This window comes from Lampetra planeri, chromosome 24 (genome assembly GCF_965212315.1).
Source record: "Lampetra planeri chromosome 24, kcLamPlan1.2.h2, whole genome shotgun sequence".
Taxonomy (NCBI): Eukaryota; Metazoa; Chordata; class Hyperoartia; order Petromyzontiformes; family Petromyzontidae; genus Lampetra; species Lampetra planeri.
Genome location: NC_136130.1, coordinates 7,286,414 through 7,313,712, shown reverse-complemented (window position 1 = coordinate 7,313,712; position 27,299 = coordinate 7,286,414). Strand labels below are relative to the sequence as shown.

The following is a 27,299-nucleotide window of genomic DNA, read 5'->3' as shown; positions in this document are numbered from 1 at the left end:
TGAGCAACTTCTGCCAAAAGTTTGTGGTGTCAGTGGTGTCGTGGTTAGCACTCAGGGCTTTGATTCCTGTACCCTGGTAGCTCAAATTGCAATGAAACCGGCAGTAATTTATTTTATTAACATAATGTAGCTCGAGACACTGCCGAACAGAGATCACATTGCATGGCGATGCGGTGTGATGGTCCTATGATGTAATGGTATTCACTCAGTACTAAATCATGCGATCTGAGTTCAACCCCCGGCTAACTTCGACTGAGTTTTGCAACTCTTAATTTCACAGTTTCTTCATCATTAAAATCGTGAGTTAAGATTTTAACGGTGAAGATGATCGTGTTTTTTGTTTCTCTAAGGCAGCTTGATTTCGCAGTCAACAGTGGCAAGGAGATGAGCTCGCTTGAATCTGCACTCACCGACCTGGACCCCAACACTGTGCTAGAGAGTGGTGTTTTGCCACGATCTCAGCAGGCCCGCCTCCCTGATGCTCTCTCCTGTTCAGTGAGGAGGTCGAAGCCGACGCTTGGCAGAGGTCGCAAACGGGTTTTGATTCCTTACCCGTACCCGGCCGCACCAGGGTCACAAACGGGTTACCCGTACCCGGCCGTACCCGTCCCAGAGGTCGCAATCGGGTACCCGATACCCGTACCCTACCCATACCCGGCCGGGTACCCGATTGCGACCTCTGGGATGAAGCCATGTTGCAGGCGCGGGTGGGTTGATTCTAGGAACTTGAATTGTGAGAAGAGACAAGACGTTGGGAAATGAGTGACAAACGGTGACTCACCAGTGACTCACGGCCTACCCGTACCCGGCCGCACCAGGGTCACAAACGGGTAGCCGGGTATCCGGTAGGGTACGGGTATCGGGTACCCGGTTGCGACCTCTGACGCTCGGTGTACCGTGGAGCACGCTGGACTCTGGATGCAGCGAGCAGAATGCGAATCTCAGTAAAATTAGAAACGCCGTCTTTTTTTTCTTCCACGATCTGCAATCCGTGCTCAATACCACGTAACAATTTCAATAACCGCAGTCCGTTTTTGCTCGTTGGAACCTTCAATGGATTAATGACTCACCCACCGAGTGTCTTAGGCACTGTTAACGCGATCAGGCCCGATGAGCATTCATGCGGAACATTTGCTACATTTAGGGGGAGATTGTGTGGTGAGTGAGTGGTTGAGAAGGGAAGGCATCAGTCGGTTCAACGGTGTCATGGTTAGCACTCGTGATTTTGAATCACGTGATCCAAGTTCAAGTCTTGGTGGAAACTGCATTATTTTATTTGAATTAAAGTACCAATACCATAAGTGAATATTGTACTCGGTATAATGTAGTCATTGCACTATTCTTGTTCGGTGGGAACCTCGGCGTATGTATGACTAGCCAACACGCTGAGTCTTCAAGCACTCTAAGAAACTATAAATTGGTGCTAAGCTAACACAGTTGAAACAATTTAAGCCAGAGAGACTGCGGTAGAGAGATTGCATCGCGATCCGAGTTGAAGTCTTGGTCGTACCTCACATTTTTCCTCAAACAGCAAACAATGGGAGGACTATACTAAATAAACAAATGAAAATCAACTAAATTCAATCACGACGTTTCGGAGGCAACACAAGCCTCCGTCTTAAGGTGGAACCCTTACAGCCAAAATTTGTCTCGCTTCACAATTCCACCTGAAGACGGAGGCTTGTGTTGCCTCCGAAACGTCGTGATTTAATTGAGTTGTTTTTCATTTATTTATTTTTTACCTACGTGACTTTACCGAAAAAAAATAAAAGTATGAATCCTTGCAGTCACGAAAACTTCAAATCTAGAAATGGGAGGACTGAGCTCTGTACGAGTGCACTGGAATGATCTCCCTTCCGTGCTCTGTTTTTCTGCCGAATCTTGAGATGCGTTACATTCATGCGATCGATCCACTGTTGAACGAACACCTACCCAGGGCACCCGCGCCGATCCCGTTGTCACGATGCAAGAATCCATCCGAGCTCATCTCATCGCTCCATCTCTTGCGGCGGCTCCTCCAATTTGACTCCCGCACCCCCCCCACCCCCCCAACACCGTTCATCTCGACCGCTCGCTTCACGATTCCAAATGTTCTTGCGTCGTGTTCCCGTGCAGCTGGGCGTGCAGCTCTACACGATGTCCTTCCTGAGCGCCCGGGACCTGTCGTCTCTGGCCTCCGTCAGCCGCCTGTGGCGCTGCCTGGCCTCCGACCCGCTGCTGTGGCGCCGGCTGCTGCTGAGGGACGCGCTGGCGTGGCGATGCGTGGGCCGCGTCGGCATGCCCGACGTGCGTGCACTCACGCGGCCCCACCTGGCCGTCGCCGCCGACTTCAAGGCCATGTGCGTGCATCGGAGGGGGGGGGGGGCTACAGGAGTGGGGGGAGGGGGGCACAATCACCTTGCAGTTCTTAGATCTGATGTGAGGTTGGCAGGTGGTCATCGCGCTGAGCTGGTACTGCTAACGCTCTGCGTTTGAATCTGGGTTCCAGCTGCCCTGTAAATGAAGCAGGTTTTTGAAATAGCAAAGTTTGTGCATTCACCAGTGAATGCACAAAAAAAATTCATTACATTTGTTCTCGATGCATTCTATCTTTTGAGAAAATAGCGGTTTGACTGTCAGGCAATCGTTACACTAAGTCAGGGCTCGGCAACTCAAATAAGAAGAGCCGTTTTGTTCTAAGGGGCCGTCCATAAATGACGTCACGCACCTGGGGGGGGGGGGGGGGTCAGACATTTGTGACGATGTGTGACGAGGGTGGGGGTTTGAGAATGTGACGTCACATAAAAATGCGCAACTTTAAATAAATACAGACAACACGTTTTACTTAATTAAATAGACTTTTTAATAAAAAAAATTATCCTACAACATTAAATATGCACTACAATGACAATAGTTTAAAGCGATTTGAAGCATGTTCTATTTTGGGGGTGGGGGCAGAGCTTTGTGACGTCATATTTCAGGCGCGCTCCCTCAAAGGAGGGAGCGCGCCTGAGATGACGTCACAACGCGACGAGACCAGCACGCTCGCAGGCGCCGGATGTTTCGTCGGGTATCGCATGGTCCGTTATGTAGGGGCGCCACGGTGGCGAGATGCTATCTGCCTCGCATGCAGGAGGTCATGGGTTTGACCCCGACCCTGACACCTGTATATTTGGAGTTTGCATGTTCTGTCCGTGGTTGCGTGGATTTTGATATGGGTCCTCCGGTTTTTCCCTCCGTGCGTTTAGAGTATTTGGCTGCTATACATTTCCACACGACGATAAGCCACTTCGTCGACCTATCATCTGTGGCCAGGTCGCTTCCGAAAAAGAGCTACATAGCTCAGTGGGCCTTACCTGGTAAAATAAAAAAGTAAAAGATGTTCACAGTTTAAATGGTAATCGCCAGACCGCGAGAGTAACCGCGGCCTTCTTTGATGAGAGGATGAGGAGGCCGTCACTCGGCAAGCAGCATCGATCGAGGCCGAAGCGCAATCTGCACCTTTGTCCGCGCAGGTATGCTCGGGGCCACGCGGAGAATCCGTCGCGCGCGGCGGTGTCGCGCAGGGCTGCGCCGGGCGTCGTTGCCCGTCTGCCGCAGCTGCTGAGGGCGGCGCTGGGCGCTGGGCGCGTCGAGCCGCGCTTTGCGATGTTCGGACCGGGCCTGGAGCGTCTGCGCGTGTCCCTGGTGCACCAGCTGCTCAGCAGTCCCAACGAGTTCCGCGTCGCGCCGTCACTGCAGCAACACCCTCACGGTGAGTGCCTGTCCCTCAGAGGTCGCAACCGGGTACCCGATACCCGTACCCTACCCGATACCCGGCTACCCGTACCCGGCCGGGTACGGGTACCCGTTTGCGACCCTGGTGCGGCCGGGTACGGGTAAGCCGTGAGTCACTGGTGAGTAACCGTTTGTCACTCATTTCGGGTAGGGTACGGGTACGGGTAGGGAACGGGTACCCGTACCCAGCCGGGTACGGGTACGGGTCGCCATATGCGACCCTGGTGTGGCCGGGTACGGGTAAGGAATCAAAACACGTTTGCGACCTCTGCTGTCTGTCCGTCCGTCCGTAAGGTTGTATTTTACAACGTACAGTGATACCTCGGTTCACGAACTTAATTCGTGAACTGACTCTGGTCGTGAACCGAATTGGTCGTGAACCGAGGCACATTTTCCCATAGGGTTCAATGTAAATCCGGTTAATCCGTTCTGACCTGTTTTTTTGGTTTTTGAAGCACAAAAATATGAAGCAAATGACAATACACATTACTGTAGTACTGTACAGTATAGTAATGTATAAAGAGAGAACACTAACCTTGCTTGAGATGACTTCTGGCATGGAGGAAGGCAGGTGGGAGGCGGGTGGGAGACAGTAAGCACTCAAACGGGTGAACTGTACAATACAGTAAGTACAGTATTGTACAGTACAGTAGTACAGTACAGTACTGTATGTGCTAAAAAGCACACCAAAAATCTAAAAGTCACTGAAAGTGTCTTCACAGTACTTCTTTCTGTGTCTCTGCTTCTCTCCACGATCTTCCTACAGGAAGCCACGACCACGTGACAGCCTGGAATTAGCATAAAAATGGGCGCGGCTCCTGTTCGTGAACCGAAGCGGAGTTCGTGAACCGGAGCAGATTTTTATGAAATTTTCTGTTCGTGAACCGAGTTGTTCGTGAACCGAAGCGTTCGTGAACCGAGGTATCACTGTATTCCGCTTTCCCGGGATGTATATTCTGGAATGTATTAAATATTTCAACATGATCCCAAAGTTTGGGTACCATCTTACGCTCCAGAGTATCTAATAATCCGGAGGATACGGTCATTCGAGATTATCTATGGGTGGATTAACCGGGTTGTGGATGAACCGTCATTGCAACATTTTTTTTATGAAGATTAATTAGATGCTGCTCGTGACTCTGCAAGGGTCATTGACTCCTCGCTTTTGCCAGAGGTGCAAACGGAATCCCAGACGCCCATCAAACGGCTTCTCCAAACTCAACACACGCTTTTGAAATGCCATACAAGAAAATAATATTATAATAGGCATTCGGCAAAACGTAGCAAATTTACAGAAACCTGAAAAAAACCTGAGTCTTGAGACACGTGAAAGTTCTTCGAGGGTGACTTTTGGGCTGAGGCGTTGATTCGTCCGATCGCCCGTTGCTGCCGTGTCGTCCCCCGCAGCCGGTTCGGGATCCGGAATCTCGTTTGTGTTCGACGAGGAACGAACCTTCAACATCCTCACCCTCTACTCGGCCACCAAGTAAGGGCCCGCACCCACTCGTCCCTACGCCTGAACGCTTGAACCCACGCGTTCTTTCTAGATTTGAAGCTTTCGTGACTGCAAGGATTCATATTCTTAGGTTTTTTCGGTAAAGTCACGTAGGTAAAAAATTTAAATTAATAAAAGTTAAATAAAAATAAAATAAAAATCACGACGTTTCGGAGGCAACACAAGCTTCCGTCTTCAGGTGGAACTGTCACAGCACGATAGCTGTATGAAGTAAGAGAAATTCCAAGAAAACAGTCACCGTCTCTACCGGTTCCCGTGCACCTGCTGCGTTGCCTGGCCTGGCCTCCTTTTTAAAATCGGTCCTTTGACCAAAGCCTTGTGACACGTTTTCGCGATGTTGCCAGCGTGCTGTTGGGCACGACGTCCGACGTTTCGCTCTGCGTGGTGTCGAGAGCTTCTTCAGTTCGGTTCTTAAAGAGCAGCTCCCGGCACATGCAGCGTAACCTCCGCAGGGAGCAACACTTTCAGATTAAATACTGTACGCAGGCTGCAAGCCCCCCTCATGATATGTACAAAACGCAACACATTCGTCAATAACGCTGTAAAAATATATATAGTCGGTGACGTTTCGGGTAGTGGCCCTTCGTCATAGCACGCAATGAAGGTGTTCTGTGCCGTGAAAAAGGTCCCTTGGCCAAAACGTTGCCTTTTATAAATATATATTTCCTTTCAAGGCCACAGTGTTTTTGACGTGTTGAGTTTGTTGTTAATTGTGCTCCACTGCCAACGCAACAGAAGCAGCATCACCAAACAATGCTCTGGTATGGATGCTTTTGTGCATACTAGCCTATTAGAAGACACATGCTTTGCGTCTAACTGTGGGTGTTAGTTTAAGCTCACGTCACAGATGTAGTTAATGTCCTCGAATTTTTTAATGTGATATTTTGTTACATTTTATTTGGCTCATGGGCGGATTTTAAGCGATTTAAAAAAATCACAGTTGTTGAACGGCCCCAAAACGATTAAGCGCTATTCAACAAACAGCGCTTTCGAAGCTGTATAGCTGGGGGTTAATAATTTTCTTAAATTGAGCAGGGTTATAGCAACTTTGGAAAAGAGGCGATGAGGAGGGAATTTCCACGTGGATTCAGTGCGAGGGAAGAGACGGAAAGAGAAGCGAAGTGCGGTGGTTGAACAGAGTACGGACTAGACAACGCGGTAAGCCCGGCAGATCAAGTCTACAACACGGGTGGACGAACCAATGAGTGGAGCGCATGAGAGCAATGACGATGATATGGGAGAGATGATGAAGAAGGTCGACTGACCGCTGTTGTGCAACTTTGGAAGTTTGGGGTGTGCGCGGGGGAGGAGGTATCTCTTCGGAGGAAGGTCGACTGACCGCTGTTGTGCAACTTTGGAAGTTTGGGGTGTGCGGGGGGGGGTATCTCTTCAGAGGGGAACCGACATTGCCCTGTCACGTGCCCCGCAGGAGCGAGCGCGAGCGCGAACGCGGCGCGGATGCGCCGAATGGCGGCGTGGCGCCTGACAAGCTGCTGGTGCTGGACGTGGGGGCGAGCTGGGTCAGAGGTCAAGAGGACAGCGAGCCGCCGCCCTCCCGCGCCTCTCGTCGCTACCGCCCGACGGCGCACGTGCAGGACGTGTGCCGCCACGTGGACGCCTTCATTTACGTCGCCAACGCAGAAGCTGGGCCAGGTACTTGTAAAGCATATTCTTGTAAATCGCTAAAAACATACGTTTGTTCCCTCCTCTTCTTTCCCCCCTTACCCTCCCCGTTCTCCCATCCCCCTCCCTCCGTTCATCTCCTGCTTCCGATCGTTGACCCCACCGTTGTAGGGAAGTGAACTCTAACCGGCCCCCATTCGGGGGAGAATCGCGTACAGGGGGCGGCTTCCGTCCACCTGTTTCCTGCACGCGAATTTGTGTAACCTCTGTTGTGTTCGTATTGCGGGTTCAATAAAAAGTAAAAATATACATAGTAAAACATCTTTTTGTCCTCTACCCCAGTGTTATCCCGATTTTACAATCGTAATGTCCTGAAACATCATTGCTTAGGGCACACAGCCACGACACGCGCGTGCATCTTCCTTTGAAGTTGGCGGAGCCTTGCGTTGTGAAGGTGCATCGTGAATCCGTGTCATGTTCACGCAAACGAGAAATTCTAAAAACTGACAGATCTCTCAAACCACGTCCACGTCACGCTCGTTGCAGACGCGTGGGCACACACACGGCTAACCGTGAGATCAGCTGAGGTTACGCGCGTTGCCATTCCGAGTGAATTGTCGCGCAAATTTGCCATGCGGCTTACAGGGGAGCCGCAGCGAGACACGGCGGACGAGAAGAAGGCAGAGGGTGGCGGCAGTGCGGATGAGACGGCGCGCGTGTCGGCCATGCTGGAGGCCGGTCCGCCTGGCAGCCCTCTGCTGGTGCTGGCCTGCACGTCCGAGCCGTCCACCGTGCGCGTGCCTTCCCTGCTCCTGGCACATCGCCTGCGACTGCAGGCCCTGCCTCGGGCCTGGCTGGTACCCCCGTGCCAATCCATTCCTGCACACCTCTCTCTGCGCTCTGTAACGGCACCGGTCTTATCACCGTTGGTAGATGTTTTCACCTTTCGGTTTTACAGGCGTCTTTCTGTCACTTACAATTGCCGAAACTGCTATCCGTGTATCTCTTTCACTGACCATCAACTCGCACCTGCTTCGTAACTCACTGTTGCCTGCGTGTAGTGGTTAGCACACTGCGTGACCAACACGGTGACCCGAGTTCGATTCCCGCTCACGACCAACACTAGTGACGATTATCTGAACCGGTCCTGGGCCTCACCTAGGTCGACTCGGCCTCAAATGAACACCTGGCGTAGTGTGTAAACATCACCACTGGAGACACAAAGACGGCCGGTCGTGGTGCTGGCCGCCCACCCCCTCGTGTGCCGTGCCGGCCTTCATAGGTGCTCGCTAAAAGCACGTGCCCCTACAGTCTGTTAACGCTACACGGGGGATCCTTGTCTTTGTTTGTGCGTGGACTTTAGGTGTGTGCAGCGGAGGCGAGCTCACTGGGAGGCGTGCGGGAGGGCATCTCGTGGCTGCTGCACAGCTTGAGCTGCGGGGATTGGCTGTCGGGAGACTGAACGTAGAGGGCTGCGTCCTGGGTCTCCAAAAGAAAGGAAAAACCTAAAAAAACACACAAACTTTACATTTGTTTTTGTCATCCATTTCACGTTTATGCCATTCCTTTTCTCTCTCTCTCTCATCTTCCACTTGTGCTCCCAAGCACCGCCACGAGACGAAGGTAGTTTTAATTGGGAGAAACGTGCGCACTGAGCATTACCATTTTCGGAAAAATTTTCTCTTAATATGGCATCAGAGTGGCTAGGGTGTGGAATGTAATACGGGGTATAAGGTCACAAACGACATCACGACAACACCTCCAACGCATTGTCACCCGATGCAACGCACCACGGTAACTACGCATTAAGCACTTCTGATGCAGGGCATCGCAAACCGTCACGGTAATGAGATTCAATCACGAGCTGTCCCAACGTGCGACTACTTAATGCGTGCTAATAAAACTGAGAATAACGCAAAGCCATGGTGGAGTGAATGGCCGGTACTTGCAGAACATGTTACTTGTTGCACAGGGGTCGGTAACCAGAAACAAGAAGAAGAGCCGTCTTGGTTCGAATTCGGTAAAAAAAAAAAACCTTCAGTATTTCAAGAGCCGCATGTTGTGAATACGAGACGGTGGTACTTAATAAATAACGTCATGGAACAGTCCTGAATGAGCCGTACACGTCTACGGAGCCGTAGGTTGCCTGCCCATGGTAAACTGCACTTCCACGGTGAACTGGACTTCCATGTAAAGCTTTCGTGACTGCAGGGATTCATCTTCTTGGTTCTTTCGGTAAAGCCACGTAGAAGGGAACGAATAAAATAATAAAAATAAAACACAATAAAATACAATTCTCACGACGTTTCGGCCACAACGCAAGCAGCCGTCCTTGCGTTTTTATTATTTTATTATTTCCCTTCTACGTGACTTTACCGAAAGAACCAAGAAGATGGACTTCCATGATCAGGGGTCGGCAACCAAAATAACAAGAAGGGACATTCTTTTCTTTTTTTCAAAATGCCGCACGGCAGTCCTTAAAGAGCCGCGTGCGGCTCTGGAAGTCGAGCAAGACTGCTCTACTTGAATGTTTGTGGTCAAACATGTCGGGGCTTGGTCCAGTAGCCTGCGTGCTCATCTTTGGCCTATTTGTGCAAGTCGCCGGTTCACGTTCCACCCGTGGCTGTGGAGCATTGTTAGCTTGTGCCGTCTGCTCTTAAAGACCCGAATTGACATGATTCGTAAAGGCAGACCACAATGTGTGTGTCTTACAACCCCCACAACTGGAAGATGGTCTTCAAACTAAATTGTGGACAGAATAATGCTGTGGTTTTCAGAATAAGAAACTTTACACTTTTTTTTCTACCTACGTGACTTTACCGAAAGAACCAACGAGTATTTATTTATACTGGAGGAATCCGATAAGCTATAAAGCTCTTTTTCACAGATGTCCAGTAGGGGTGGGTCAGAACAACAACAAACAATACAAAAACACGGAGTGCAAAGTATAGGAAAAATAAGCAAATCGCCATACAAACTAACAAACCCTCTCTTTATATTACTAGTTAAAGCGCACTGAACTATTAGCCTCTTTTTCAGAAACGTCCTGGCCAAAAATGATAGCGCAGCGAAGTGGCTTATATCATGTGGACATTTATAGCAGCCAAATAATCTAAGCGCATGTTGATTCTAAATTCCGGAGGATCCACGCAGCCACGAGGAAAGACGTGAAAACTCCAAATATACAACAGGCGTCAGCGGTTGGCGGGGGGGGGGGGGGGTCGAACCCCCCTGACCTCTTGCATACCGGGCAAGGAAGATAACATCTTCGCCGTATTCCGCAATGGCCCCCTCTCGAAGGGGGGTGGTGGTAACGGCAGCTGAATGAAACCAACACGAAGCGCTTCGTCTCGGTAACAACTTCCCTACGGCGTCTCAGAGAGGCGGTCGCCCGTCACGGGAAAATTGAGCGGGTCACGTGGCGGCAGAGCCACCGACTGTGACGCGCACGACGCCGAGGGAGCAGCACGTGGTCATTGCGAGCGGGGTGGTGTCTGGACGTCGTCGTCGTCATCCTGCTTGCGGCGAAGAGAACGACACGCAAAGTGTCCGGGCACGCGATGGGGGCATCGGTCCTCGCTTCTCAGGGGAGAAAGTACGGTATATGCACGGCGGGTACGTGAACTCTCCAACTTCCAGGCCCATGCGAATGGTGCGACGCTGAAATGTTGTGAGACTTTGCAATAAAGTAATAGATTAGTTCGTTGGGATTGACTGCATGCCTTGTGCTTGCATGATGCTCGGATTTGTATTGTCTAAATATTAGGCCGGCCGATTATAATCACTTGGTTCCCCCCCCCCCCCCCCCGAAATAATTGAAACTGTTGATTCTTTTGGCAATACTTTATTCAAGTTTATAAAAGTTATAAATTGCACGTTCAGACTATGAAAAAAGAAATGCCAAATGTATGAAACAATTACGTGAACACGTTTGCGCCAATTATAGCCAACATCAAGATAAAACAAATATATAGCGTGGCTTAGGGTTGCCCCCCGTAGTTATTTTGCCGTTTCTCTCCACGTGTTGGGAACTTCACGAATCGAAGGAGGCGTCGTCTGTGCAACGAGAGGCAAAGCGGAGGCTGAGAGAAGCTGCCCCCTTAGTTGAGTTGCACGCTCACCGCCGCACGCAACAGAGAGCAGCATGGCACAGCCCGCGAAATCCTACCCAGGTGTCAATAATTTCACTCCATGTACCAGCAGGCCTTTTATATATATAAAAATCAAGTGGGGTAAAAAAAAAATCGGTGTGGCCAAAAGTGACTGAGTTGAAAGGAAGTGCAAATATGTTGCGACTGCATCACGCGGCAAAGCCGGGGGAGCAAACCTGGCGCTGCCACCCCGAAACCGGGCATCTGTCCCGTCTGCTCATCGAGGGTCGGGAAGGGGGGGGGGGTCTCTGGACGTGGAGGAGTCACCATCTGGCCCAGGGGCAGCCTCCAAGCCCTTAACAAGCGGGGGGGGGGGGGTGCGGGGTGGAGCGATGAGCCGCGCAGAGCACGGCGCCTGACAAATGAGCTATCGCATTGGGAACTCGTGCGCGTTTAACCAAAAAAAACCCAGGCGAACATAAAAAAACGATGAATCAAACAAAATCAAACAATCGAAAAAGTCTACTCGAGTCAGAACGCACAGCAGCCGCAGTTGATTAATTACAAGTCACCATCAAAGCCCGATACAGGGTGTTCTACATCACAACCGTGGCAAACTGGTTGTTGTTCTGGGTCTGCCACTCGGATGGCTATACCAACAACCCCTCCTTGCTCTGGGGACTGAGAGACTCGCGTGGAAAAGAATGTCATTAACGAGCACCTGCTACGACCAGCGTGGCGCATTGACGACTTGGTCGGGCCAACACCTCGCACGGCCCACCCATTGCGCGTCTTCATCGCTGCCGTGAACTCCGCCACCAAACCACGGTCACTTTGCGTTCCGCATCCCCCGCATCGCTACCGATCGCTGTTCACGGGTACCGGACCAAGAGTGATAGATGGTTCCCCGAGGCTGGGACTTATCGTGTCCCATTAAACCACGGAATGCAACGCATTTCAGAGGCCCGTAACGCCCACCAAGCAGATGGAGTAATGAGGTGCTCGGTGGGGTTACATCGCACGATCGCGAGAGATTGGTGCTTGATGATGTGAGATATCTTTGGCGGAGCCAACATTAGTTGAGAATAAACTTTGATCACGCTGGGACTGTGCTTTGACCACGTAGCCTCAGAATGACTTGTGAGACAACAGGTGACCGAGTACGCAAATTAAAATTCTAAACGGTGTTGCTAGGTGGGCTATATTGCCCTTAAGTAGGCGATTAAGTGCGGCTAAGATATTTTGCATTGAAGGATACTTCCTGTTCGTGGGCCGTTTCAAAGTGTAAGGCCTCATGTGGCCACAGCTACTGTATGAATTCAGTAATATTCTGACCCGCAGGTCAAAGGGGTTCGCTGTGTGTGGTAACCTGGGATGTCACCACAACCGCTCCGGTCACCACGGGCCACGTTTCACCGGCGGCGTGCGGACAACACGGACGGACGGTGCCACTGCCGTGGGTTGTGCACCCCGGGGTGCGCTTTATCCCACCTGGTGGTGGCGCAGATAACAAGACAAAGATCCCCCGTATAGCTTAATTCTTTGGGGGGCAAAGTGCTGCTAGCGAACGCCTATGAAGATCTTGCAATCTTTAGTACACACCACGCTAGGTACTTATATGAGGCTGAGTCGACCTAGGGGAGGCCCAGGACCGGTTCAGATAATCTACCAACTCGAGGGGCGCCGGGTTCGTAGTGCAAGCTCACTAAACCGTTGCGCCACCGCTCCCCAAACGCGCTCCCTGTGGTTGGTGACGCAGGGAACATCACGCGCAGGCCTCTGCCTCCTACTGTGAACCGCGCGTGGGTTTGAACAAACCAAGCAAGACCCAATTAGCGACTTCATACAAACAGTCACAACAATAATGATGGATATGAACCCGATGCCTCTCCATGAAGCTGGCATTATACTTGATGATTTGCGTCTATTGATATTTCCCTGCCCGGCGATCTCGCGAGGCTCAGAATGAGGCGGCAATAATTGGGGTGCATCATCCATCCGAAGCATTTGTTCGAATTCCAACTGCAGTAAATATCTGTAGCAATTGCATGTGGGCAAGACAAGGTCAATAATTAAATGTTTCTTGGGTAGGGGTTGCCGCTTGTCCAGGCTTGCCCTGGACAGTCTGAGAATTGGGATGTGTTGGGGTGGCAGGAATTGATTTGAACCGAGGTCTGGTACCGGTCTTGTGTTAAACGTTAGTGCAGACAACTATACAGTTTTGCTAGACCTGAGACCCATAGACTCACACCGAGACCCATAGACACACGGAGACTAATAGACTTACACAGAGAACCATATATCACACGGACAATTATAGACTCACAGAGACTTATAGGCTCACAAAGAGACCCATAGACTCACACAGAACCCATATAATTATCACACAGATACCCATATGTTCACACTGATAGAAACCCTTAGACCCACGGAGAGACCTATAGACTCGCACAGATACCCAGATCAATACCAGGTACCAAGGCCGTAGCCATGGAGTCAACATTGGGGGGGGGGACCAAATCTTCCAGGGTGTCTGGGGGTCCCAACCCAGAAAAATATCTAAATTTGATCATTTCCTGCCTAAAATAAAATAAAATTAACGAACACATGGGATGGACTTTTTATTTTATTTTTTACAATGTCTAATAGTGGATTGTATTACATTGCTCTGTTTTTACTTTTTTTACCATTTCTTGTTGCTTTGTATGTTATGGCAGAGATTATGGATTAATAAAGTACAACCATAGCCACAATCATATAAACAGAAATGTATGCATTGATTTATATGAAGACAAGTCCAGATATTGTGGCCAAGGTTTAGCAAATTATTTTTATTTACATAGCATAGCAATTTTATTTAATTAGCAATATATTGGGGGGACATTTTGAGCATTTTGATGTCCCCCCCCCCCAATATATATTATATTATATATTATAATTACGGCCTTGCTAGGTACCATGTCTCACCAAGCAAACTGGCTCTGTCTCGACGTTCTGGGTCTCAACAGCAGTCGAGCTTGTTAAATCATGTTCCTGGTTTTCCAGATGTCATTGTCAAGAAGCCTGCATTATAAACACAAAATGCAATACCGTGCAATGCAAATACGAACATTGGTCTGGAAAGCAGGGAAGCGAATTGGCTGTTGGAATAAGACATAATTGGCACATAGCTCACTTTGACCAATGATTTGTTTGGCTCTTGAAGAAGGGTCAATGCCAGAAACGTTGCTTGTTAAGACATATTTCTACATTTCTTGCTTAGGGCAGCGTTACTGACCAATTTGTTAGGTTTCAGCGATGTCTGCTTGTGCAACGCTGCCAAAGCAGCAGCATCAAAAAAATGTTATTCCGTTTGGAGGATCCAGCGTCTCATTTGTCGACTAAAAAGCAGTGGAAATGGGTCAGGGCGAGCGAGAGAGCGGGGGACGAGACAAAATAAACTGGGGAGCGCGACTCTTCGAGGAGAGTCAAACGAATCAAAACGCTTGAACCGCGCATACCAGGGGCGGGGGGGGTGTGCTGGCGGCTAAAGCTAGCCTCACCACAGCAGCAATAGCAGAGGGGGGCACGTGATTTAGCAATCTGAAGTAAGACCCGTGGCAGACACCACGCGGTTACTCCCGTTTCTGTAGCAAGGAGGCAGTCAGTGGTGGTGTTAATGGTGGTGAGCACGCTGGACTTGTAATCTGTGTGGCTGGACTTGCAATCCATTTCGATGCTATTCCCAGGCGCGGCAGTCCGCAGTGTCCACGAGTCCTGCTCCCGGGCGCCTGCGGCTTGGTGGAAGAGTAGGCCAACAGCAACTGTTCTCGCAGTGCTGGCTGCGCCTTCACCTCTCAACCAACGAGGCGAGACCCATGAACAAACCTCGTGACACGAATCGCAAACCGCTGACGCTGCACTACAGGGAAGGATGGTGGGGGAGGGCTGGTGGGGGGAGGGCTGATGGGGGGGGTTTGGTGGTGGGGGGGGTGGTGCGGGGGGGGGGTTGGTGGTGCGGGTGGGGGGTTGGTGGTGGGGGGGGGTGCGGGGGGGGGGTTCTCCAGTGTGGGGGCTTCACCGATGTCGCCCGACGTTCCGCGCAGCGACCCCTCCTCGCTCGGCCGTTTCTTCAATAATAAACTCATTTAAACATCTTTTTTATAAAGCGACGATTTTATTATCAACAACTTGGTGGTTTAACTCGCGGTCCTCGAGAAATCCGTCAATGTCGCCTGAGCCACGTGGCGGCTGCTTCTGTGCGAGCCGATTCCGCAGTTTAGGGACCGCGGCGTTTTTGACCCCCCACACAAAAATAAATAAATAAATTGTGCGGCGTCCACACACAAAATGCGAATTGCTTTAAAGTAGCGAATTAATTGATGAATTGATGCAGATTTTGATAAGAGGCGTGCATTGATAGTGGGGGTGGTGGCGAGGAGGGGGTGGGGGGTGGTGGCGAGGAGGGGGAGGGGGTGGTGGAGAGGAGGGGGAGGGGGTGGTGGAGAGGAGGGGGTGGGGTGGTGGAGAGGAGGGGGTGGTGGAGAGGAGGGGGTGGGGGTGGTGGAGAGGAGGGGGAGGGGGTGGTGGAGAGGAGGGGGAGGGGGTGGTGGAGAGGAGGGGGAGGGGGTGGTGGAGAGGAGGGGGAGGGGGTGGTGGAGAGGAGGGGGAGGGGGTGGTGGAGAGGAGGGGGAGGGGGTGGTGGAGAGGAGGGGGAAGGGGGTGGTGGAGAGGAGGGGGAGGGGGTGGTGGAGAGGAGGGGGAGGGGGTGGTGGAGAGGAGGGGGAGGGGGGTGGTGGAGAGGAGGGGGTGGTGGAGAGGAGGGGGAGGGGGTGTGGAGAGGAGGGGAGAGGGGGTGGTGGAGGGAGTGGTGGAGGGGGTGGAGGAGAGGGGGTGGTGGTGATGGAGAGGAGGGGTGGTGGAGAGGAGGGGGTGGTGGAGAGGAGGGGGTGGGGAGAGGAGGGGGAGGGGGTGGTGGAGAGGAGGGGGTGGTGGGTGGAGGGGGGGTGGAGAGGAGGGGAAGGGGGTGGTGGAGAAGGGGGAGGGGGGGTGGAGAAGGAGGGGGAGGGGGGTGGTGGGAGAGGGAGGGGGTGGTGGAGAGGAGGGGGAGGGGGTGGTGGAGAGGAGGGGGAGGGGTGGTGGAGAGGAGGGGGAGGGGGTGTGGTGGTGGAGAGGAGGGGGAGGGGGTGGTGGAGAGGAGGGGGTGGGGGGGGTGGTGGAGAGGAGGGGGTGGTGGAGAGGAGGGGGAGGGGGTGGTGGAGAGGAGGGGGAGGGGGTGGTGGAGAGGAGGGGGTGGGGGTGGTGGAGAGGAGGGGGTGGTGGAGAGGAGGGGGAGGGGGTGGTGGAGAGGAGGGGGAGGGGGTGGTGGAGAGGAGGGGGTGGGGGGTGGTGGAGAGGAGGGGGAGGGGGTGGTGGAGAGGAGGGGGAGGGGGTGGTGGAGAGGAGGGGGTGGTGGAGAGGAGGGGGAGGGGGTGGTGGAGAGGAGGGGGAGGGGGTGGTGGAGAGGAGGGGGAGGGGGTGGTGGAGAGGAGGGGGTGGGGGTGGTGGAGAGGAGGGAGGGTGGGGTGGTGGAGAGGAGAGGAGGGGGTGGGGGTGGTGGAGAGGAGGGGGTGGGGGTGGTGGAGAGGAGGGGGTGGTGGAGAGGAGGGGGTGGTGGAGAGGAGGGGGAGGGGGTGGTGGAGAGGAGGGGGTGGTGGAGAGGAGGGGGTGGTGGAGAGGAGGGGGTGGGCGTGGTGGAGAGGAGGGGAGGGGGTGGTGGAGAGGAGGGGGTGGTGGAGAGGAGGGGGTGGGGGTGGTGGAGAGGAGGGGGTGGTGGAGAGGAGGGGGTGGTGGAGAGGAGGGGGAGGGGGGTGGTGGAGGGGAGGGGGTGGTGGAGAGGAGGGGGAGGGGGTGGTGGAGAGGAGGGGGTGGGGGTGGTGGAGAGGAGGGGGTGGTGGAGAGGAGGGGGTGGTGGAGAGGAGGGGGAGGGGGTGGTGGAGAGGAGGGGGTGGTGGAGAGGAGGGGGTGGGGGTGGTGGAGAGGAGGGGGAGGGGTGGTGGAGAGGAGGGGGAGGGGGTGGTGGAGAGAAGGGGGAGGGGGTGGTGGAGAGGAGGGGGTGGTGGTGGTGGAGAGGAGGGGGTGGTGGAGAGGAGGGGGAGGGGTGGTGGAGAGGAGGGGGTGGTGGAGAGGAGGGGGAGGGGGTGGTGGAGAGGAGGGGGAGGGGTGGTGGAGAGGAGGGGGAGGGGGGTGGTGGAGAGAAGGGGGAGGGGGTGGTGGAGAGGAGGGGGAGGGGGGTGGTGGAGAGGAGGGGGTGGTGGAGAGGAGGGGGAGGGGTGGTGGAGAGGAGGGGGTGGTGGAGAGGAGGGGGAGGGGGTGGTGGAGAGGAGGGGGTGGTGGAGAGGAGGGGGAGGGGGTGGTGGAGAGGAGGGGGAGGGGGTGGTGGAGAGGAGGGGGTGGTGGAGAGGAGGGGGTGGTGGAGAGGAGGGGGTGGTGGTGGTGGTGGAGAGGAGGGGGAGGGGGTGGTGGTGGATCGGCCACTGAACGGCACGGAGAGTTCATCTGCTCTGCGACGCTTCGCTATCCCGACGATCCCACAAATAACGCGGCTCGCCACGGGCACCGCGATTCTTTCGATGCGAGCACGTTGCTAAAGAAGTTCAACATACATGTACACAGTACTGTACATTACAATACACGTTAATATAAAGTGATTAAACGTCGAGGTGGGCGCCATATACTTTTGCAAGGAACTATATTTGAATACGAATTCACAAATAATACATCGATAATAAAAGTTGTATAAGTTACAAACTGTAAATCACCGAACACGTGAGGTGAGAGGTTTAAAAGACTGCATAGCGAGGGTTGAAGGTGTGGCGGTTCCATGGTGTAATGGTTAGCACTCAGGACTCTGAATCCTGCGATCCGAGTTCAAATCTCGGTGGGACCTTCATGGAGTATAATTTTTTTTTTAAACTGCACAGCGTTTATTTTTGTTTATAAAATCGTATTTCAGTGTTCGCATGTTACGTTAAATAAGCCAACGCGAATAAGCCGTGGAGAGGCCTTGGCCGAAGGGCCTAGTGTACGTTGTCATGTATTTTAAAACGTTTCCTTTTGAAGGTGAACGGTATTACATTTGAACCCATCTCTTAACGTGTATCCCCCCACTCTGTCCAAACACACAACCTCTCTTCTGACGGTCGACAACAAAAAGTACAGTACAGTACACGTGGAACTCCCCAACAGTGTCCAGTCTATAAAGCACATGCCATCACGTGTTACTGTACACACAACCTATCGTCCTACAGACGGTTTGGGCAAGGGCTGTTAGCGATCACCTATTGAGGTCGTCATGGCACACGAGGGTGCCTTGAGGGTTGTTGTGTGACCAGCACCACGCCCGACCACCTTTGTATCCCCGGTGGTGGTGTTGACACGTTGCATCACGTGGAGTACTCATATCAGACTGGATCGAACAAAGGGGAAGGGCGCAGAACAAGTTCAGATAATTATCGCCACTGATGTTATAGCCGTAACCAGCAATCAATCTAGGGACAAAACAGGTCCCTGCGGGGGGGGGGGGGCTGGTAGGAACGAACAAATGAATGGCTATAATAAAATGAAATGGCAGGAGGGTACGATACGAAGGGAGAGTTGGAGGCCTAGTTCTAGGCTTTAGGCCTAGCTGTAGGCTTTAGGCCGCTGTGAGTCAATTTTTAATTTAAATGTTTTAATTAAAAACTATCTCAGGGAATTATAAGGGAATGTTACACTTGTTTAGCCAGGAAAGCCTCACTGAGTCTAAAGGTTTTTGTAGGGTCCTGCCAAGTGTTTGCAGTAGGGGGCGATGTTGCTACACCTAATCGGACATCGGACGGACGGACGATATAATCTATTGTAGGCTGGTTCACTTCGTTCCTACCAGTTAATAGAGATTTCCACAAAGGCTTGGGTGATACCGGGAAGAGGCTTTCTGAAACAAGAAGTTGTCCCGGAAAACCACGCCGTTTGGTGGTCACAAGTTACTTGTGTGATGTCACAAAGATGTCATGCCTGTAGGCCTTTGTTTCTCTAAAAAAGAAAACATCACTTGCGTCAGGATAGCCTGGCGGACGCGACACCACCCAGACGTAGAGCCACGAAACAAGAGCAATTCCTTTTTAAATCCTTTATATTAAGTTCGCTTGCTTACGACCGTGCAAATCTTTCGGTCGTTTTTTTACCGACTTCTCGTGATCCAATCGAGCTGACATTTTGCACACAGACTCGTTATGCGTGACAATTAATGTTCGTGAAATTTTTTTCTCCAAAATTTGACACTTTTTAGGACAAAAATATATTTAATTACCAATTGCTTAATGGTGCAATGCAATCATCTGACCCATAGGTGGCAGCCATCTCAAGCCAGAGGACGAGAGGACTCTAGCCGCCACGCATATAAAGGATATATAGTTAAAAACTTTGTTTTTACGGGTTATACTTGTTTGGGTTCAGCTGATGTCAACCATACCGGGACCTGTCTTTTAAGTCAAAGTGATTTCTTGCTCAAGTGAGCATTGAGGACAGTGGTCATCTTCTGGTCATCTTCTGCTACCATCTCTGAGCCAGGGAGGAGACATTCCACATTCCTATGGTGGGGGGCAGAGTCTATTTCTTAATAAAACATATTTTACAATTTTCTTACTTGGTCCCACCGAGGTTTGAATCCAGATCACATGATTCAGTCCTGAATGCTAAACATTACACCATTGAACCACGCGACTGGGCAGATCATTTAACCTGTATGAAATGTAAACTTCACCCGAGTGACAGCTCACACGTTCACGGGGTGTCCGCTGTGCAATTTCCTTTCACGGGTGAATAGGAAATCACGGTATAAATTTGTGAAGGCGGTTGCGTGCTTTGCTAAATACCCCACGCATCCATCACTGATCTGGCATGGCAGATTGGGAAGAGAAATGAGATCTTGCCGCTGAGAATTCAGGGTCTCCCATGTTTCATGTGACCTTGCACCTCACAGCTCCCACCCGATTATAAATACAATAATTCATTGATCCATCCATTCCATCCAAAGGCTTTTAAATGCCACGTTAAGAGTTGAAGGCTTGCGTTGTGGCTCATTGTTCCTCCGCGAGGACACTCGGCCTCGCAGGTGGACTCGAGACCAAGATCTGTGGTGTGTGCACTCAATGTCTTAATGCAGTGGGTTCTTAACCTTTAGTGCAGCCTTGCAACCCCTTTGGTTCTGTCGTTAACAAAAATGTTTTGTGAATAAATACGTAGAGTTTGATGAAACAAGTAGTTGTACTTTACGTTCCCGTGCTTAATTTGTGTTTCTATTCCACTGGTCAACAAAAAAAAACATGTTTTTCTGGCCTGGACTTTTGCAGCTGTTTTAGACTAATTTCAGGGTGCCGATTCCAAATCTGATCTCAGATTTGCTCTTATCACATCATTTTTATGCTATCGGCATACCCCATTTTCATTGATTTTACCCGAAATTAACTCTTGTCACTTATGATTGCAAGTTGTTGCGTGTCAGTGACTGCTTTAGTGTTAAAATATGGTGCTGTATTTTTAGGATAGTGTGTTTATAATATCATTTTATGTAGATATCCACATTTATTGAATATTTTTCTTCTGCAGTTTTTATTGAAAATGCAATATTTGATATCTTAAAAACTTGATGTGATAGACAAAAACTGATGCTAGATTTGAAATTAGCACCCCAAAATTACCTTAAAACCGTTGGAATACCTTATGCCAGAAAAAGTGTGTTGACCAGTGTTATTTATTCTTTAAAAAAAAATCGGGCATGTCTCGCACCTCCAGAAAGGGCATCTCACACACCAAGTTGAGAACCACTGTCTTAATGTTTGTGTTCGTTAAAAGGCCATGCCCATGCAACTAGCATCATATCTTTTCACAATATTTTTAAAAAAATGTACATAAGTGAGTTTTTACTAAAAACGGATTATTTTGCTGATAGCAATTGACAAAAAAATGCATTGCTCAGGAGTTACTTTTGCAACACAAACTGAGACGGCTTCTTTTGAATATGGAGCAACAACTAATAATGTGTAGATTACATTCTGCTTTGTTTGGACACGGAGCTGGGACATTTGGAGTACGACATTCTCATTGAACCGCCAATAGATTACCACTTAATTCCAATATCCGTTGTGTTTCAGAAAAAAGTGCAGCCCTGCAATTTCTTGTTCAAGCCACTGCTGGGAGATGTGCCTTCACTGGAGGAGGCTTGCGGAGAAATCCCCTCTCGAGGGAACATGGCCTACTCTTCCACACTGGTTAGACATCTTGGAAGAGGTGGAAGCACCTACACTTTACCCTGATCGTCAGTGGTGCACACATGCATCCTGATAGGTGGACCGATATGTGAGGGGGCTTTTTAAGAAACGTGCCCCTTTATATCAGCGGCCGTGCCAGGAGATTGAACCGGCGACCTTTTGATTGCAATTTCAGTGCACTAACCCATCACACACCATGGCAGCGAATGCACGCGAGTTAAAATGTGGCGGGTTGTCTTCCTTTCTCGGTTGACCTTGCCCCATGCACCGCTGGGGAAAGAGCCATAGCCACCAGTGGGGCCTACCGTGGTTTTACCACGCAGAGCCAAACCGACTGCCAGTTTGCGATGACATCATATGTGTGGGACTGGGGACCCTGCGGTCAATTATTAATGCAATGAGTTCAACCCTCCACGCAACAGATTTTCGTTTCGGTCCCTAATGACTACAGGCGCATGCAATGTGAATTACACTCACGCCTTCAATTCCGCCCAGGTGGGGGGAAGGGGGGGTGTGGAAAAAAATCATACAAAACGAGCAGAGCATTCTGTAAATGAACAAAATATTGTAGTCTTTATTGTTGTTTAAGCAGGTATAGACAATTATTATATCATGTAACGGTTAGAGCACAACAGCATCACGAGAAGGGAAAGCAACAGTAAACGTATAAAGAAAATGGTATGCATGAAGTCACACGCGCTCTCTTAAATATAATTTTTTAAACAGTCTTGCAACCTCTACATCACAAAAACAGAACGAGCCATTAATGCCAGTTTTTTTTAGTGATGCTGTATACCTGCTGAGGTGCGATACAGGGTTCCGAAAGCGGAGGCGGCATTGAAATTTGTAACAAGAAAAGTAAAATTGAAATCAATCCCGAGCTGGTTCTAGTGCACAGCTAAAGGATTTTTTGTTTTACTTTAAAGAGCAAAAACGTAAGAAGAGGACAAAAAGAAACAAAAAAAAATCGTCTGAAAAAAATGTTATCTATTTAACAACGTACCATTTATTAAAAGCAAAAAATCAAGTAATCGAGCAATACAGATGGACTTTGTTTTGCAGAGCACTGCAAGCCACAGCTGTTCTTTGCACTGTACACAAGCGTGAACTTTGCACACAAGCGCGTGCCTTTCTCGCGCAAGGCAACCAAAAGAAAATTACACCTAGGAGACCGCAACTTCAAAAGGAACCCGCCCTCACTCATGCCCTTGCAGTCTCAGTAATAATAACTCAATGGCAGCCAGCCCTCTCTTTGTTTTTCACCGATATGAGCAAGCGTTCAGTTTAACAGGACGTATGGACGAGGCTCCGATGAACCAATCGCAAAAATGCTCGATGCTTGCTCTCAACGCACCGATTGAGGTGTCAGTTGTCGTCGTCAAAAATTACATTTCATTTCGCATCCCGTCCAACACCTACGCTGTCACCGCCCCCCCCCCCCCCGCTTCAAAAACGCGAGCGTTTCCAGGCCGCGGATAAAGTTGTATCCGTTGACTTAACGCGCTTGTTTGTCACGACATTTTATATATATATTTTTTTAATGTTATTTTATTAACGTTCATTAATGTTAATTAAAAAGAAACATCCCGATTAAGAACGGCACGAGCCCGATACGTCCTGTTAACGGCACTGTGGACACAGGCAAGTGCGTGGGCGCCAAGTGTGCGACAGGGGCGAGCAGCTGGGGCCGTTCCTTCTGCTCCACAGCGCGTGAACACGCTCCTCATTCATCCCGGCTCCTCATTTACCAAGGGTTCAAGCGCCTCAATATTCTATTTGAAAGGCTAAATATGGGAAAACATGGGGGGGGGGGGCGAGGGGCTAGAGCTTCGGCTAGGTCTACCCCTAACTCCTCGGTCCAAACGACAAGAGGCCATAGCAACATCATAATGCTTACTGCGCCTTTGTGGGGCCTTGCGTTTTCGACGGCCCGTTCACCTACGAGCGGCTTTACAAAAAAACGCGACAGCCGCGGCACTGGGAAGCGAACGTGGTCTCGTTTTTAGCCCCGGTAATTTTTACGCAAGTTGGGAAAAAATGTCATGCGCAAATGGCTGAACCCGCCTGGCCACGCCGCCTCTTTTAAGCCGTGATTGCATCGAATGAATGAGAGAAAAAAAACAACAACATAAAAGTAACTGTGAATCTCGCGCATTTTATCCCAGTGGCCAGAGGTCCCAGGTAAAAAGCAAAAGATGTACTGGATATCGCGGGCAGTTGCCCGCCAGAGGCTGCCGCAACATTTAGCCGACACCGGCAAATAGGCGCAGAGCCAACGTGGCAACGCGGTTGAGAGTTCGTCGTGAAATGTATTAGCAATCGTTTTGGTTACATTCTGAAATGCTGGGTATTTATTTATTTCAAATTGTAATGCCTTGCTTGATTATAATCATAGATATGAACCCAAGACAAATTTAATTAGTTTCAATGGGGTAATATTTTGGAATCACTGTACCATCAACACATGATTTACAATAAAAACGAACTTTGCTCTAATGTTGAGGACAAATTAATCTCCAGTAAAATTCTGTTTAAAAATACAACTTTGATGTGGTTTAAATAGTTTTTTTATGTTTACAAAACTGATTAGATCCAAACAGTCCAGAAACATCAGCCTTGAGGTCCAGTACATCTGCTAAACGTAAGCGAGTGCGTTTCAAGAGAGGCTTTTACGCTGCCAACAAAAAAAAACAACTTTAATCACCCGCAAGACTCAGAACGGGGAAAGACAAAACAATGTTTTCTGCTACAATACAAAAAAAATGAATAGATGCAAGAGCGTTCATGCAAAGTCACAGTATTGCTAATATCTTATATTTCTGATTGCCCCATAATGCTCTGCTTTTTGTTTTTAACTTTTTTGTTTCTTTTTTTTAGGATTTTTTTTATATTTTAATTTTTTACAAATCTTATATTAAACAAATAAAAAAAAACAGAAAAAGTCTTTAATCATCCCCCCCCCCAAGGTACATTCCAGATTTTTCGCCTGCCTCGCAGTGGGAGACAGAACACATTCAAAGCGTTGGGTCCGTGAGTGCGTGCGCGTGAGTGCGTGCACGTGTGTGCGTGCGCGTGTGCCATGTGCCTGGTGCCAGTTTAACAGTTGCTGTGAACACGATGTACAACTGCACGACCCATCCCCTGCTCCCTCCCATCCCACCTCCGCACACCCTCGCTACTCCCTAACACCCACCCCCCCCTCCCGACTTCCCTCCCACCCCAACCCAATCTCTTTCCCTCGCACCCTCTCTCTCTCTGTGCCGATGTCACCTGTGCAAGTATCAATATTAAAATCGCCGTCTTTTTTTATCCTTTGCCATAAATCACCTTGCCAATGGCTGTGCACCAGTGATCCTTTTTTGTAAGCGCTGGGTGCTATAGCAAGCAGATCCTTCATGTCTTTGGAACAGGTTCTGTGTGGCCGAGTGGCTACGGGGGCCCGTTTGCTAAAGCGGGTGCCGTTTTTCTTTTTGGGGTGATGCACGGCATCCAGGAAGTCGCAAAGTCGCGGCTAACACTTTCACTTTTGTTGTTCTGATCATCTCCTCCGCCGTTGTCATCATCGCTGCCACAAGTTCATCTCTTTTTAGATTTCTGTTTTTACCTTATATTATTATTTCTTTTTCTCAAAATCAACAGACGCACCAGAACAGAGAAGAGTGCACTAATAACAAAAAAAAATAAAGCAAAGGTTAACGTATTAAAGGTTAAAGTGATATGGTTCAACTTCACTGTTCCAAGACTCCTTATCTTTAAGGCTGAGAATGGCCATTGAAGGAGTTTTGGAATTGAACAAAATAAACAATGACAACAAATAAAAAAAAACATCAACATACGAAAATACCTAAGAGCCAAGGTAAGCACCACTTAACTTCCTGCAAAAGTCACATTTCAACTAGAACTCAATCATAACTTGAAATGTTTTGCTTGAAGTTAGAGTTTGGCAGGGAAAAAAAAATATACACAATGGCCAAACCTCCCCCCCCCCTAACGCAAAGAGTTAAAGTTCGGTCTTTTAAACGTCCCTAGAGCTCCTCCAAAACGTGAACACGAACCAAGACTAAAAAAAACGATCGCACTCAGTCATTGCACACTAGATGAGTATTTAAGGCTAGCGAATCTAGCACCGAGCTCAGAGCTGAAGAGCAAGTTACGTGTCGCGTACGCGGGGTTTTTCCCGTAGCACTGGCACACGCAAAACTTTTAAACAAATACTGTCGAGTTCTACTCTAACGTCTCTTGATCAGTTTATAAAAAAAAAAAATGTGAAAAAATATACCAATAAAAAAACGACGACGACGACAAAAGAAAAGTCCTCATAACGACAAACGCAGCAGGCTTCTTACACGTACATGCGGGTTTTAGGGCTGTCTGTGGGGGGGGGGGAAGCGGTTTAAAAGTATGCCGAAAGCTGTCGGCACAACAAAAAAACGGGAACATCTGAAAAATATTTACAATGAGTTTATCAACCCAGCTCTGCCAGAGTACCGTCTAAAACGCGCTTGTCTCTCGTTTAATTCTACCGAGCATTCAAACACTGCTCATAGCTACAGTACGTCAGAGGTTTGTCATTACAAGAAAACCAAAAATAACGACGCAAAAAACTATAACCGAGAAAAAATGTCTGACCCTCTCCACACTCCACATCCATCTCCGCCATCGCAGACAAACATTTCACAATAAATGCGTCTGTTTCAGTCAAAACTTCTCCGTTTGGGCTCCACTGGATGCACAAGTGCTCTCTGAATCGATGTTGAGACGCAGAAAAAAATATAATGCAAGTGGCCCGTTTTTTAAGTTTAATTTTTTATTATTTTAGTAATAAAAAGAGCTACATGAGATATTATATCGTTGCCTTTTTTTATCCTGCTTTTGCTTGTCCACTTGCTAGTGCCAGTCCTAATCACCCTGCAGAGTGTTCACAAAGCCCAGACACAGGTTGTAAGACAGGATTGTAGCACCATAGGCAAGGCATCTGGAACAATCCAATTGTTTTAAGTCGCACGCTTACCACGACGGGAAGGGTTCCAGACAGAGAGAAATGCGTACGTTGGTTTTGCTTTAACGTTACCGTTACGGTTTTTCTCTCTTTCTCGCATCACGGTGCGCGTCTTACACACGTCGCTTTAGGTCCCACGACAAAACGAGCCCGACCGACTCTCAGCCGCGATCTTCCGAAAGGGGAATCAAAATTCCCAACGCCAATAAATGTTTCGCCTGTCTTTCAAAGCCTTTCTTCTGTGTTTCGCTTGCTTGTGCAAAAAAAAAAAAATTGTACGATTATAAAAAAAAACAACTAAAAAAATGAAAATAATTATCAACAAAGCAAAAGAAACTATGTACAGGCGTGTCATTTCGGAAAGAACACTCGCTGGCTTACTCGGGGAAGGGGGGTCTCCTCCCGTCGCGTGGGGCAAATAGATCATCCGGTGGTCAGCGCGACCCTCTTTTTTTTTTCCTCAAAAAATCCAGCGCACGACCTTTTCACCTGCGCACCGCCGCAGGCTGCTGCGAGGGTTGAGAGTGCACGGGGTGCGCTAGCGTCACGTTCAGCGAGTCGTTGTGCTGCACGAGCGAGGTCTGTTGGTAGTGCAGGACGAGTTCACGCAGCGAGCCGTACAGGTTGTAGGGCTCGGCGAAGCCGTAGCCGGTGGACGTGCTGAAGATCATGCAGTGCTTCACCTCGCTGTCCACGCTGCGCAGGACCAAGCGTGGGCCAAGCGTGGGCCAGCGGTAGAGAGAGATGCCACCGGGGGGGTGGGGGGAAGCACGCCACAAGACAACACGCAACGGAAGACACAGACAACACAACGGGTATAAGTTAAGGATGACGCGCACATCACCGACGTGACACGAGGTTTCATTGCTGCTATCGCAAAAAAAAACCTCTGCTCTACGAAACGATTATCGGATATATAAGCGATGAGGTTATAATTTCTGTAAAGGAGATCAAGGTGTACGCTTGGTAACTCCTCAGACAATCAAACGATCTTTTTGGTTTGTGCCCTCCAACGGGCCGAACTCGAGGATTGTTGTCCTCCTCTA

At 49.8% G+C, this 27,299-nt stretch overlaps 2 protein-coding genes and 1 non-coding gene across 7 annotated transcripts in view; 2 read left to right on the top strand and 1 right to left on the bottom strand.

Moving 5' to 3' along the window:
- FBXO4 (F-box protein 4) overlaps positions 1–8,814 on the top strand; it is a 58,142-nt gene extending 49,328 nt beyond the window's left edge. Inside the window, exons 2-7 of one of the 2 annotated variants that reach the window (XM_078605491.1) lie at positions 2,116–2,339; positions 3,495–3,733; positions 5,164–5,242; positions 6,702–6,925; positions 7,541–7,752; positions 8,259–8,814. In XM_078605491.1, coding sequence (XP_078461617.1) covers positions 2,116–2,339; positions 3,495–3,733; positions 5,164–5,242; positions 6,702–6,925; positions 7,541–7,752; positions 8,259–8,357 — 1,077 coding nt within the window. In that variant the 3' untranslated portion in view covers positions 8,358–8,814. Of the gene's footprint in view, positions 1–2,115; positions 2,340–3,494; positions 3,734–5,163; positions 5,243–6,701; positions 6,926–7,540 lie in introns of both variants that reach the window. The other variant, XM_078605490.1, reaches the window with a different exon arrangement.
- A 9,007-nt stretch (positions 8,815–17,821) lies between these two features.
- TRNAQ-CUG (transfer RNA glutamine (anticodon CUG)) lies at positions 17,822–17,893 on the top strand. The gene has a single exon. It is a non-coding gene; the product is annotated as a tRNA-Gln (tRNA).
- A 6,958-nt stretch (positions 17,894–24,851) lies between these two features.
- The window catches only part of LOC144726689 (phosphatidylinositol 3-kinase regulatory subunit gamma-like), a 142,159-nt gene continuing 139,711 nt past the window's right edge, over positions 24,852–27,299 (bottom strand). For 3 of the 4 annotated variants that reach the window (XM_078605486.1, XM_078605487.1, XM_078605488.1), the window contains one exon: positions 26,125–26,949. In XM_078605486.1, the coding sequence (XP_078461612.1) occupies positions 26,739–26,949 (211 nt within the window). In that variant the 3' untranslated portion in view covers positions 26,125–26,738. Of the gene's footprint in view, positions 26,950–27,299 lie in introns of all 4 variants that reach the window. The other variant, XM_078605489.1, reaches the window with a different exon arrangement.